Raw genomic sequence first — 13,644 nt, 5'->3', positions numbered from 1 at the left:
AAAGTGTTATTTGATTAAAAGAGTTTATTGCATTGGTAAGTCATATTATAATTCACTACATCATTAGTTTGAGCAGTTAATGAAGTAACTAAAAGAAAATATATTCCTTAAAGACCCTATTTGAGTATATCTGAAGCAATAACAACCATGTGCTACTTTGCCAAGTGTTATATGACTTGAATGCACTGACCTTACATTTATGAGATTGAAAGAATGAACAAACTTGCTTTTGTATGGTTGCTATAAGCTATAATATTACGTTTATAACTTTTTCATTTGATCCTGCTGATGATGTCTTCATTTGAGCCTACTCTTGTAAAATGACTGAATTGCCTTTTTTTATTCAGGGGCTTTTGATGCACTATTTGAAAAATGTACATATATAATTTCTTATTGTTATAAATGTTAATGACAATTAAAGATGTTTAGACTGTTTTTGTTTCTGTCTCTACGTGATCACATGCTCTAAGGGAAAACAAAAATGTATATACATAATTTAGTCTGTATTTTTTTCTATTGCTTCATCCAGATGCACCACATGCATATGATTACAAGTGCATAGCCTGTGATTATCAGCAGGTAAATGCGGAAGAGAAGGAAGTCCAGGATGTATCCCACGTGGCACCACTGGTTCTGTAGATGGTCTTCCTTTCGGAGAATGGTCAAATAAGAGTTCATCTCACTAAGATCCTTACTGATCTGTCTGAGTTCAGGCACATCCAGTGTCATGCTTCCAGAGGCTAGGGGACAGAAAAAGCAAACATTTAACATCTGAAAGATGGTATGCTCTACATTAGCTGTTTCCATGGATGGCGACACCAGACGATGAATAAGGGTCTTATCTAGGACCCGTTGAGTCATGACTCGAAAAAAGATTTGTTCATTTTGATGAAAGAGTTCGAACAGGAGAGTCACAAACGCTCATCACAGAACAGAGCAAGGCGAGCATTTGAGCTTATAAAACTTTTTTTTATTTATTTTTTAAATGAGCGATCGTTTCGCATGATAAGACCCTTATTCATCGTCTTGTGTCGTTTAAAGCCCTTTGAAGCTGCACTGAAACTCTCATTTGGACCTTGAACCGTTTGGTTCCCATTAAAGAGAAAATCCTGGAATGTTTTCATCTAAAACCTTAATTTCTTTTCGACTGAAGAAAGAAAGACATGGACATCTTGGATGACATGGGGGTGAGTAAGTTTTTTTTTAAAGTGAACTACTCCTTTAAGTAAAAGTACTGGAGTACTTGTTTTTAAAAGTACTTGAGTACATTTTCTAAATATTGCATTACTACTGCCACAGTGCTTACAGTTATGGTCAGAAACGTCCGCTGGTGTCTTCATCCATGGTTTTGTCCATGGTTTCATCTCTTATCTAAATCTTACCATGGAGTTGATTTTGGCGGAAAGCTGAATGTGATTGCTGATAGGCTGAGAGGGAAACAACAAATTGAGAGTTTCCGAGTTTCCGAGATTTTTCTTATTTCTATTTTTTTTTTTAAAGTAGCCCCAGACAGCAAACTGACATTGAATCAGCGTGGAAACGACGCCTCTCATGACATTGAAACAACGTTGATTTTGCTCATCGAATTAACGTTGAACCAACGTCAGACGCGGCATTCTTCAAAGCTAAATGAAAATCGAAAATTGGTTTGCTTTCATAACGTTGAAACAACGCGTTGATTTCAAGTTGATTTTCCGTTAGTTTTGAAAGAATGACGCGTCTGTCGTTGGTTCAGCGTTAATTCGATGAGCAAAACTATGTCAGATCAACGTTGTTTCTATGTCATATTTCCACGTTGATTCAATGTCAGTTTGCTATCTGGGGCAGGTACTAATGGTTATGTATAGAAATGTAGTGGAGTAAAGAGTACTATATTTCCCTCTCAAATGTTCTTGAGTAAAGTCATGAGTACTCCCCAAAAATGATTCTCGAGTAAAGTACAGATCCATAAAAATTGCTACTCAAGTCCTGTACTTAAGTAAATGTACTCCGATACTGCCCGGCTCTGACCACCATATGTAGCTACACACATACAATGAGCACATTTAGCCCTGAACACAGCATTGTTTTGGGTGTTCGGTAAGATCCATTGCGGTATATATAATAAAAGCCGACCAATCAGGTTGTGAATGTATCCGTATGCCTTTGGGTTCGGTATCTTTAGGTTCAGTGTTAAAATGCCAATGTGATGCTAAGCAGACCAGGACTAAATTGAATTCAATTTAATTGTTTTTGTCCTGACCAAACTAACCAAGCGAACTGAACTATAAGTGTGAACACACCCTTAAGCCCGGAACACACCAAGCCGACGCCAACGAACTAGCGCTGATGAAAGACAACTTGTCGCCTCTCGTCCAGGTAAAAGCTGCACTTGAACACACCGAGAGAACTACAGGCGACTGTCAACTAGAATGTGCGTTCTGCGCCTGCGTGTAATGAGCCAACTGTCTATTTCTGCAGATATTAGTCTATTCGTCATTCAAAAAGGAAACCGACGGGGCTAACGTTACACATAATGTAAACAAAGCAGCGCTTACTTAACGTTTTGAATATCAATCCTGCTAAACACTTAATTATTCCGCTCATGTTAATATTGAAATATTCACCAAGGAACACTCAGGTAAGAAGACGTAACATAAGAACAGCCTTCTATCTGTACCGTGTCTTCTTTGCTTGCTGTTTTGCGTTTATTCTCGTGCACTGACTCTTTCACTAAGTTGAACGGCCAATCAGAGTTCTCTCTTTCCCCAACTGCCCGACACCGATTCAACATGTCGAATCGCGCAAAACAAAGCCGACGAGGACTCCCAGACAGCAAACTGACATTGAATCAGCGTGGAAACGACGTCTCTCATGACATTGAAACAACGTTGATTTTGCTCATCGAATTAACGTTGAACCAACGTCAGACGCGGCATTCTTCAAAGCTAAATGAAAATCGAAAATTGGTTTGCTTTCATAACGTTGAAACAACGCGTTGATTTCAAGTTGATTTTCCGTTAGTTTTGAAAGAATGACGCGTCTGACGTTGGTTCAACGTTAATTCGATGAGCAAAACAATGTCAGATCAACGTTGTTTCGATGTCATATTTCCACGTTGATTCAATGTCAGTTTGCTATCTGGGCTATTTTCAGCCAACGGCACGGAACTGTGCGGAACACACGAGGAAACTTAGTTGGCCAATGCAGAAAATCTGCCAGACGGCCGACCGTCGGTTTGGTGTGTTCCGGGCTTTAGACGCTAGTCATTTGTGATGGGGAAAAAAGCAACTTCAAGGTTTGTTACAAATATTTTGCGCCATTTTCCCAGGAAGTGATTTTCTTGAACACATGGATTAGAAACGGTGCTTTATTGCCAAAATGTTTTATGCCATATTGAAATTTTGCGCACAAGTTAAATTCGCAACTTTGGATGGAAATAGCTGGTGAAATTTTGCTGGGGCGTCTCACCATTAGTGGCTGTCTGTCGACTGGGCGTTGGGTTGGTGGTTTGCTTCTCTTCTAGTTTGGCTAAAGGGTCTTCAGGGAAACTGTAGCAAATGAGCCGAGCAATGAAGTGCATCACCAGCACCTGCACCCAGTGCGGCACCTCCCTGTACCTCATGGAATTATGGTGGAGAACGCAGGTAATGAGGACCGTCTCCAGTAGACTTATGACCATGAATGCCAAACACACGGAGAAATAGATACCTAAAGAGGTGAAACCAAATTTTAGAGATTGGTGAGTGTTCACATTATACCACATAAGGCAATTCTTGATTCTAATTGGTTAACACTCATTCAAAGTGCTCTGGAATATACTAACATTGCTAATGCTAATCGTTTACAAATGATGCTGGGAATATGTTGCTTGTTACTCTCCTTGAGATTTAAATATACCCATGAAAATAGTCTTTGCATGGCTACGAAGTAATCCAGGTTTATTGAGCCTACTTTACTCTCCAAGGTGTAATCAACCAATGTTCGCCATTTGACATTCACACATTGCTAATTGGCTAATTGACCTATTAAAGGTGTTCCATTTGCAGTGCTGGGAAGCAGGTCGTTCATAATGAGAAGAAACACCGTATAGCCCAGAATGAGGGTCATTTTGAAGGAGGATCGATCCACGCTGTGCGGCGGCAAGTAGAAGGACAGGATGTCAATGATCATGAGGAAAGAGCTGGGGATGATCAGGTTCACCACGTACAGAATCGGCCGTCGCTTTATCACCACCTGCAGGAGAGAAACAGAAAAGGTCTGTTCATGAGTGATAACTATATTAGTGTTCACACCAATGGAGATTTATTATAAACACGTGCTGCAGTTTTGTCATCTGCTGCTTTAAATGCTCTTTAAAGCAGGATGGATTCTGATTGGTTGTCAATGTTTTTATTGTTCATCTGGAAAAAAAACATTCTGAAAGTGATTTCAATGATATTGTTCCTCTGTGTCGTTAAAGAGTAACTAAACCCTAAACCAACTTTTTTTAGTTAATGATATGTAAGAATGGATCTTTATTAATTCCAGTTATTGATTTGAGTAACTTTTTTGACATTTGTCTATCAACCCAGACAGCAAACTGACATTGAATCAACGTGAAAAACGACGTCTCTCATGACATTGAAACAACGTTGATTTTGCTCATCGAATTAACGTTGAACCAACGTCAGACGCGGCATTCTTCAAAGCTAAATAAAAATCGAAAATTGGTTTGCTTTCATAACGTTGAAACAACGCGTTGATTTCAAGTTGATTTTCCGTTAGTTTTGAAAGAATGACGCGTCTGACGTTGGTTCAACGTTAATTCGATGAGCAAAACTATGTCAGATCAACGTTGTTTCGATGTCATATTTCCACGTTGATTCAATGTCAGTTTGCTATCTGGGAAGTGTTTTATTTCTACAATATATGGTGTAAAAACATCTTAGTGCTGCCCTCTTCAGGTTGAACGGTGGCTACTGCAGTTGAATTTTTCTATTGGATGTTACCGCACTTGTGACGTACGCAGGTTTCAGCTCACCACGTGAGCTACGTCCTTGGGAGTATAAAAACCAGCTTGTTTCGTCAAAACCACTGTAGCGAGTCAGGAGTTGGAATTGCAAGTATTGAAAACGATCAGGATAGAGTGTTTTAGCATCTATTTCGTCCCCTCTATCTCTGCTGGGGTCAGCCCACTTTTTCAGCATTTTTCAAATATTGCCAGTGGGTGGAGTCAGGCTCTGACCAGGGGTTTAGTTACCCTTTAAGGTTACACCTGGTGTGGACAGCTACTCTTTTAACTTTAGAATGATTTTTTTTTTAGAATGATTAATTAATTCTTAATTTCTTAAGTCATAACATAACAAAAAAAAAAGAAGCTTCGGTTACTCGCATATTCTCGGTTCCCAATAACGGGAACGAGCATTGCGTCGGAGAGTCTTCTCTGATCGCTATGGGGAAACTCTGTTTTCTCAGAATACTGAAGCCTGATCGGTTCACGTCTATGAATTTCACAGACAAATAGCTTTCCAGCCCACCAAGATGGGCGGGGCCGAATGCCTATATACTGTAAGTCGCACTGAACGGCTATCTAGTCAGATTTTCTCGAAGGTGCCCAAGCCTTATAGCCTGGTTAAAACCAGACCATTCTCAGTTGTAACTGAGTTATGGTCTGGCAAAGCGTCATAGACAAATCATTTCCAGAGGGGCGTCACCAACGGACATCGCGGGTAGACCTAAAACCAATCAGAGCGATGAAGAAGACGCGATAGCTGATTCGAACGAGTGATGTTCGATGGCGGCATCCATCTTTGTAATGTAGGCAACAAAATCTGTTTCAAAATCCCAGTGCTGTCGTCATCGTGTAAAGCCCGCCCCAACGTTTCTGATTGGTGCCGCGATTTCGACGGATTGGAAATGGGCTTGAATGAGCTCTCTGCCAGACTTACTTTCAGAGCAAATCTAAATTTGCCGGAAGTTGTCTGCGAGCGAATTGTTGTGTATAAGTAGTGGTTTAGTGCAATTAATGTTACCATTTACTACACTTTGTTATTCTAGCAGATAATGAATCTTGTGAAGTCTCACACACAAAAAAAATATCTTACTTCTATGCTGCAAAAGAAGAAGGATAATTTGGCAAATATCATTTGGTTGTAAAAATGTACTGGAGAAATAGAGTACCATGCTTTTCTAAACTTAGCCATTTATACCCCCTGCTTTTGTCCCTTACTTACCCAGAAAGTGATGATGTCCCATTCGTCTATTCCAAAGTTCAAAATGTTAGAGTCACCCAGTATAACCACCAGCTCCCATTCTCCACTGGCCTGCAGGTATCGCTGTGAGTTTAGGGTCATCTCCGCAAAGGACAGGGCAGGACTGACACGCACATCCTTTACTGAAGGGGTTACAGGTATTATTAGACACATTCAGGAACCCATGCTTTGCCTAATCAGCTAAATTAGTTGTTGAATTGTAATAATGTGTTTTCATGTCAGCATGAAAATCAGTTTATATATTTGTCATATTTATTAATTTATTGCAAAATGTATTACAACTTCCATGCTATTCCCACATACAATGACTTGAATACACAGCTTCTATGAGCATGTTTTAATTGCTGGTACTCAGAATTGCGGGTTTATGTCTCACTGTTCTGAGAAAAAATTGAGATCAGAATTGGGATATAAACACACAATTTTGAGTCATATTTAACTAATCAATTATTTAACAGATACAAATCGTGAGATATAAACACTATTGTTAGTTATAAAGTTAGAATTGTGAGTTATTGTCTGAGTTGTGAGAGCTAAACACAACTGTGTGTTATAAAGTCTGAATCGTGAGATATAAACTCGCAATGAGATATTTAGTCTGGGATCGGGATATATATAAAGTTGCAATCGTGAGTTATTTCATCTGAATTGTGAGATATAAACTCACAACTTATATTTAAACTGTTCAAAACATTTTCTTATCGCCATATGCATATTTCATTACATGTGAAAGTCCACAGAAACTAAGACTAAGCTTCACATGGCTTACAAGCACACAAAAGGAAATGCTTCTAAGGCGCTGAGATGGCAGGAAATGTGGAGAGCAATGGAAGCGGTGACGTTACTGGTATGCATGTAGGAGCCGAAGGTGAAAGAGCAGTTCTGTATGTCGAAAGGGAAGCTGAAGATCTCAAGGTTACAGGCGCTGACCAGCCTCAGCATCCTGTCATAGCGGATGTGGCCCGTGTGGTTCACATACACATAAGGACAGGCCTGAGATACATCGTCATCCACACTAAACACCAGAAGAGAAAGAGGACAAATATTAATTTGAGTTGGAATTATTTTATAATTCACTTGTAGCCTATAGTATTATCTTCTGCTAAGATGTCTATTACAATTTACAGAATTGGCCTATAAATACAAGATGAACACTAAAAATAATACAGATAATATTCATACTATAAATCTTCTGAGGTCATTGGATCAACTGAGACGCAAAATGGTTTTTCAAAATGGATTTTCAAAGAATCTCTCGTACTGCGGAATATCTTACGCTAGGGGAAAACCTCTTCCATGAGATGTTGAAGCCAAACAATTATCCTTAATTTTGATTTAATGTAAAACGCGTTGCGGCAGCATGCAGACATAGGCAAGGCGGCTTAGCATGCCTATTGGCTGTCCTGCGGCAACTGCAGCAGCCTATCGAGGGAGGCCCTTTGGTGATGGTCCAATGGGGGTGCTTCACGCCCACTGCGTTGATCCAATGTGTGGCCTAGCCCTATAAATATAGCTCGATGGGCTGATATCACTGATTTTTTTTTATCTCTTCAGTGAAGCTCACGCTGGATCCAGAGGGAGAAGCCACACCGTCGAAAAAGCCTTCTGCAGGACGAGCTAGTTCAATAGAAGCCGCTAGCCTTCATTTTGCCGCCTTCAGTCGCCGTTCCTGCTACGCTATCCGGCGTCCATATCCTTTCATATATTGCATTACTCTGCCTAGTGTGTGTTTGCTACCATGACTCGCACTTTCTAAAAGAGCTGCGTCTTTTTAAAGATGCCGTCCTCCTGTGGCTCGAGCCGAGCCCCATTGAGCGACTGGGACCACCATGTCATCTGCGTTTCCTGCCTGGGAGAGGATCATGCAGCACTCGCGCTCGCCGACGGCGGCTGCCCTCACTGCGAGCTATTGCCTATGGTTACTCTGAGGACTCACCTGGCATATTTCTCAGAGTCCGTAAAAAGCGCCGTACTCAGCGGGTCCCTGAGCCTTCTCAAGCATGCGAAAGCTCGCCAGTTCGCACGCCAGCTCTGCCAGCTTCACTCGGCTCGCTCACTGACGGACAACAGCCGCCGCCCGCCCCTGCTTCTGTCATCGATGACGACGAGCCTGCTGAATCTGCAGAGGAGGCCAGCTGCTCTCTACTGGCGTTGGACAGTGAGGATTGGGGCCTCACACTCAATTGGGCAAAAAATTCGCTGTCCCCCAGTCAGAAAATATCCTTTCTGGGCACAGAGCTGAACTCACTGTCTATGACAGCACGACTGTCGCCAGAGCGCAGATTAAACATTCAGCGCATCACGAAATCCTTTCACCGCAGCACTATAGTCCTATAGTCATGACCTCAGCATCATTAGTACTTCAGCTGGGCCTGCTTCACATGCGCCCACTGCAGTTATGACTGAAAGCACGAGTACCTCCTCGAGCTTGGTCTTTTTCACCTCAAGGTTGATCAGAAATGTGTCACAGCTCTGAAACCTTGGAGAGCGACCGTCCGACTGGTACCAGTCAGGTGAAAGCCTGGGGAATTCCTTGCCTTTCTCCCCGAATAAAAGGTCACCACGTATTTGTCCGCTCGGACAACATGTCAGTGGTGGCCTACATAAATCACCAGGGCGGCGTCAAGTCCCGAAACCTTTACAGGCTGACAGAACACATCTTGGTCTGGGCTCAGCACAATCTGCGCTCACTGAGAGCAGCACACGTGCCTGGCTCCGAGAATTTGGGGCCAGACAGACAGTCCAGAAACAATATTCCAGCAGGAGAATGGTCTCTGCACCCGCAGACGATCCTCCTGCTGTGGGAGACAATCGGCAGAGCGCAGGTAGATCTGTTTGCGTCCCAAGAGAACGCTCACTGCCCGAAGTTTTTCTCCAAGAACAGGGATGCGCTGGCCCACATCTGGCCCCGCTGCCCACTCTATGCTTTTCCCCCAGTCTCGCTCCTGCCTCAGGTGTTGGAACGATTCAGGAAAACCGGATGCTCAGTGCTCCTTGTGGCTCCGCTCTGGACGAACCAAGCCTGGTTCCCAGTCCTAATGCAGCTGACGAGCACCACCCCATGGCTGATTCCAACTAAGAAAGACCTCCTCTCTCAGCCCAAGGGCTCAATTTGGCAGAGACTTTTCACCCATAAACAGCGGGGTTTACGTGGTGGCCATAGCAGCGTTTACAAAACCCGCGACTGGCCTGTCACTGGGGGAAAACGATCTGGTCATCTGTTTTTTAAAAGGAGCTAAGAGGCTGAATCCTCCCAAACCCCCCTCTATCCCCATGTGGGTCCTTTCCATGGTTCTGGAAGCCCTGAAGGCAGCCCCATTTGAGCCAATCCAGATGTCAGATATGAAACACCTGTCGTTCAAAACAGTGTTTCTCATGGCTCTCGCTTCAGTAAAGCACATAGGGATCTACAAGCGCTCTCAGTGAGCGTGACTTGTCTGGAATTTGGGGCTAATGATTCGAAGATCATACTCAAACCAAGACACAGATATGTGCCTAAATCCCTCAACACATCGTTCAGGGCCCAGGTTATTTCCCTGTCTGCCCTACCGGTTTATAATGAGGAGAAAGACGCTAGCCTCCTTTGCCCAGTCAGGGCCGTAAGAGCTTATGTGTCTCGCTCATCCGTATTCAGACAGATTGAGCAGCTTTTTGGTTCATTCAGCAGTCGCGCTAAGGGCCCATCAAAACAGAGTCTATCCAGATGGATAGTTGATGCCATAGCACTTGCATACTTTACAAAGGGTCTAAAGTGCCTTTTAGGTGTTAGAGCACACTCCACCAGAGGCATGGCCTCATCGTGTGAGTGGTCTAGCGGGATCACCTTACAAGATATCTGTATAGCCTTACAAGATATCTCCCCGTCTACATTTATAAGGATTTATAACCTAGAAGTTCCCACTTTGCAGGCTAAACTACTGTTGGTTTAAAATCAAGTATCATCTGCCCAGCTGCTTCGGGCCCCTTTGGTTGCTAACTTATTGGGAATGATGCTGCTAGCCTCTCTTCTCAGGCTATCTCTGAGTCCATGGTGATTATGCACTATATGAGCCCCGGGCACTTGCCCTTTGGGACTTTGGTGTTGAATCCCTGCATGCACGGCGTTTTACATTGTGTTCCCCTAGTGTAAGATATTATGCAGTACGTGAAAACAGTACTTCTTTCAAGAAGAGGGAACAAGTACTGCGTATCTTGCTTTGCCTGTAACACACTCTGATTCGCTTCGGCGATGAAAAATCAGTGAAATCAGCCTATCGAGCTATATAGGGCTAGGCCATGCCCGCTTCGGACCGCCACCAAGGGACCTCTCTCACCAAGGGGCCTCTAGGTTGCTGCAGTTGCCGCAGGACAGCCAATAGGCATGCTAAGCTGCCTTGCCTATGTCTGCATGCTGCTGCAATGCATTTTACCCAGCACCCAGGGGACAAACTTTTTTCTATTAATTATAAACATGCTGCCGTTCTGTCATCTGACGATTTAAATGATTAGCTTACTTCAAAATGAAAATTCTGCCACTCTAGATAGTATCTTGTGTAGTATCTCAAGAAAGTGTAGTATCTCAAGATAGTATCTTGTGGCCTCAAGATAGGAACTTGTGGCCTCAAAATAGTAACTTGTGACCGTAAGATAGTATCTCGTGTAGTATCTCAAGAAATTAACTCATGGCCTCAAGATAGTAACTCGTGACCTCATGATAGTAATTTGTGGCCTCAAAATACTAACTCATGACCTCAAGATAGTATCTCGTGTAGTATCTCAAGATAGTAACTTGTGGCCTCAAGATAGTATCTCGTGGCCTCAAGTATCTTGAATACTTAAGTTCCTACAAGCAGGAAGGATTCTGATTGGCCATCAATGTTTTTATCATTCATCAGCTGGAAAAATCCCTCTGAAGTTGACTCAATGATTCAATTTTGATCATCTGTGCCGTATTATAGTTGTTTTGTGGACTCTGTTATTCTCAGTTAGAATAATAATCAAAACTTTCAACACATTCTCACCCCAAGGCGTCACCTTTGACCATGCTTCAATATTTGACGTTTTAGGCGCCCTTTAGCGTCACTTACATGACGCGATCCTACGGCGTCATCTAACTGACGCTAAAGAAAAGCGTCGGTTAGGGGACGCGATTAGGTTTAGGTCTGGGGTGGGGGTAGGGTACACGTGATCCTATGGCGTCATCTAACTGACGCTAAAGGGCGCCTAAAGTTCAGATATTGAAGCATGTCCAAATGCTTCCCAAGGCGTCAGTTAGGTGGGGGTGAGAATGGGCTGAAACTTTATATTTTTAGTGATCGTTCTTCGTGTGAATGGGCCTTTACCCTGATGAACGATATCCCAGCAAACAAAAAAAAATGTTTAAAGAACACTTTGCTAATGCGCCCATGAAGTTGTGAAAAAAAACGTTATCGTTCTATTCTATTCTAAAATCTATTAAAGTTAGGCTACTAGAAGAACATTTGGTATATGCTACTAGCACAACGTTATGAGAATGCTTCCTGTTTGCTCAGTATACAACACGGACGACAACAAAGAATGTTAGTAATTTGCACTGAATTTTGAATTAATTTTGGGGAATTTTTTTGAGCAAAATGTTTTTTTGTTTTTTTTTTATGTCCCGATCCTTCCCACTAGATGGCACTTACAACTCATACACGATAATGTCAGGAGTCCAGAGATCTTTGACAGGAAGAGAGATCTTCGTAATGCCATCACAGGGTTCTGGATCCCAAATGAGGAACTCATGGAACCAGTACTAAAACCAAACATGATTAAATAACAGGAATATTGTGTAATATTCAGGCGATTATTCAAACATCTCTTAGTGTCTATGCACCAAACTCACCAGCCTGAGCCAGAGGAATGTGGTAAGAATTTGTGCTTTTTCATTCTGCAAAACAGAACAAGGCATCAAATGTTCAGGCGTGAGGATAATTCACACAACCAGGCACATATATCCAGTACCGTATTGACTCACAACTCCCAAGATAGCATAGAGAGTGAAGGAGATGTTGGTGATAGTGGGGGTGCTGAGGTTGACTGAAGGTCTGAAGGACTTCTTGTCAATGACTTGCTGTAGAGATTCATATGTAGGTCCACTTTGTCCGTCTTCACATCGAAGCGTATTCACCAGACACTGCAACACTTAATCACACAATCAACCAGGGAAACTAACTTAGTCTATCTTCACCTGATGACCGTTTTCACATAGAGTCAGATGCAAATCCTGTAATATTGAGTATTTTTGTGACAGTTGTATACCGAAAAATATGGCATAGAAACAATTTTCACTCTGAACATAATTTCACAATGAATTAAATTAAACATGAAATTTTAAAAGAGAAAGACTGAAATAGTCCTAGTCCTAAAATAATCTTTGTTTTATTACAATATGGAAAAATCTTATTTTACAGTGAATAAAGATTTCTGCCACCTTTAAGGCAATTGCTTTCCAACATTTTGAAGTGTATATTTTATCTTGTTAGAACATCCCTAATGGATATTTTTAGCATATTTAACGTTTAACTGTAAAGTATTTTCATTTTAGTCCATGTTATCTAATCTTGCATAGACAGCAAAATAAATTCACAATGACAGCAGAATTAAGACGCTGTAAGTTTTAATTACAGTACAAAACCCTTTTTTTGTGAAGTAATTATAATTTTATGAATAAACAGTAAAGCAAAAACGAAATTTCCCCAAAAACTTGTTTTTAAAATATTTTTTAATTTATTATTATTTTTTTTTAAAAGACAATTGATTCCAAATAAAAGGAATCATGCTGGATCATTATCAAGATATTTCATTATTGTTTTTAAGTTTACAAAGACAAAACTGACAAAAAGTACGTTGAAAAATTTTTTGTTCCTGATTTGTAATCACAACATTTTTTTTTTGTCAAATCAACTTAAATAATTTATGTAGTTCAGATAACATAATATTTTAAGTTTCTGATGCTAAAATCAATCTCCTTCATTGTATTAACTCAATTTTTCCAGTTTAATGAACTTAAAATTTTATGGCAACCAGGTTACTTCATTCATAATTTAAACCAACAATTTTTTTTACAGTGTAATAAGTAAGTCTGTGTTCTTCATAAAAGTTCAATTCATTACCTGTATGTAGAATGAAACATGACAAAAGACAACGCCAAAGATGTCCCATAATGCTGTGTGTAGATGAGATTTCCTATTGTTTAAAACTGCTCAGGTTTAAACACACCGCTTGCTTCCACAGGTGAAGAGTGCAGACTCTTTACTGGCCACATCATGTGCGGTTACATGTTGTTTAACACCTTCGGTAACCACTGACCTAGCTTGTTTTAATAGCTTTGGATCCATTTGGTTGAATTCATTAGTGATCTATCTTGTTTTTCCATTAGACGAAAACATGTGCAATGTCACACATTTAA

General features: G+C 41.2%; 1 protein-coding gene across 1 annotated transcript; it reads right to left on the bottom strand.

Moving 5' to 3' along the window:
* Positions 1-6: 6 nt before the first annotated feature.
* LOC120491847 (5-hydroxytryptamine receptor 3A) lies at positions 7-13,503 on the bottom strand. The gene is made up of 9 exons (XM_089119151.1): positions 13,455-13,503; positions 12,211-12,377; positions 12,079-12,123; positions 11,879-11,988; positions 7,079-7,248; positions 6,195-6,355; positions 4,005-4,215; positions 3,451-3,690; positions 7-740 (listed from the first exon to the last, which is right to left on the bottom strand). Exons 1-9 carry the CDS (start codon positions 13,501-13,503, stop codon positions 514-516), a joined length of 1,380 nt encoding a protein of 459 aa, XP_088975277.1. The 3' UTR covers positions 7-513.
* Between the last annotated feature and the right edge of the window lie 141 nt (positions 13,504-13,644).

This window comes from Pimephales promelas, chromosome 2 (assembly GCF_988280905.1).
Source record: "Pimephales promelas chromosome 2, fPimPro1.hap1.1, whole genome shotgun sequence".
Classification (NCBI taxonomy): Eukaryota; Metazoa; Chordata; class Actinopteri; order Cypriniformes; family Leuciscidae; genus Pimephales; species Pimephales promelas.
The sequence above is the reverse complement of the archived record's forward strand: the minus strand, read 5'-3'. Positions and strand labels throughout refer to the sequence as shown.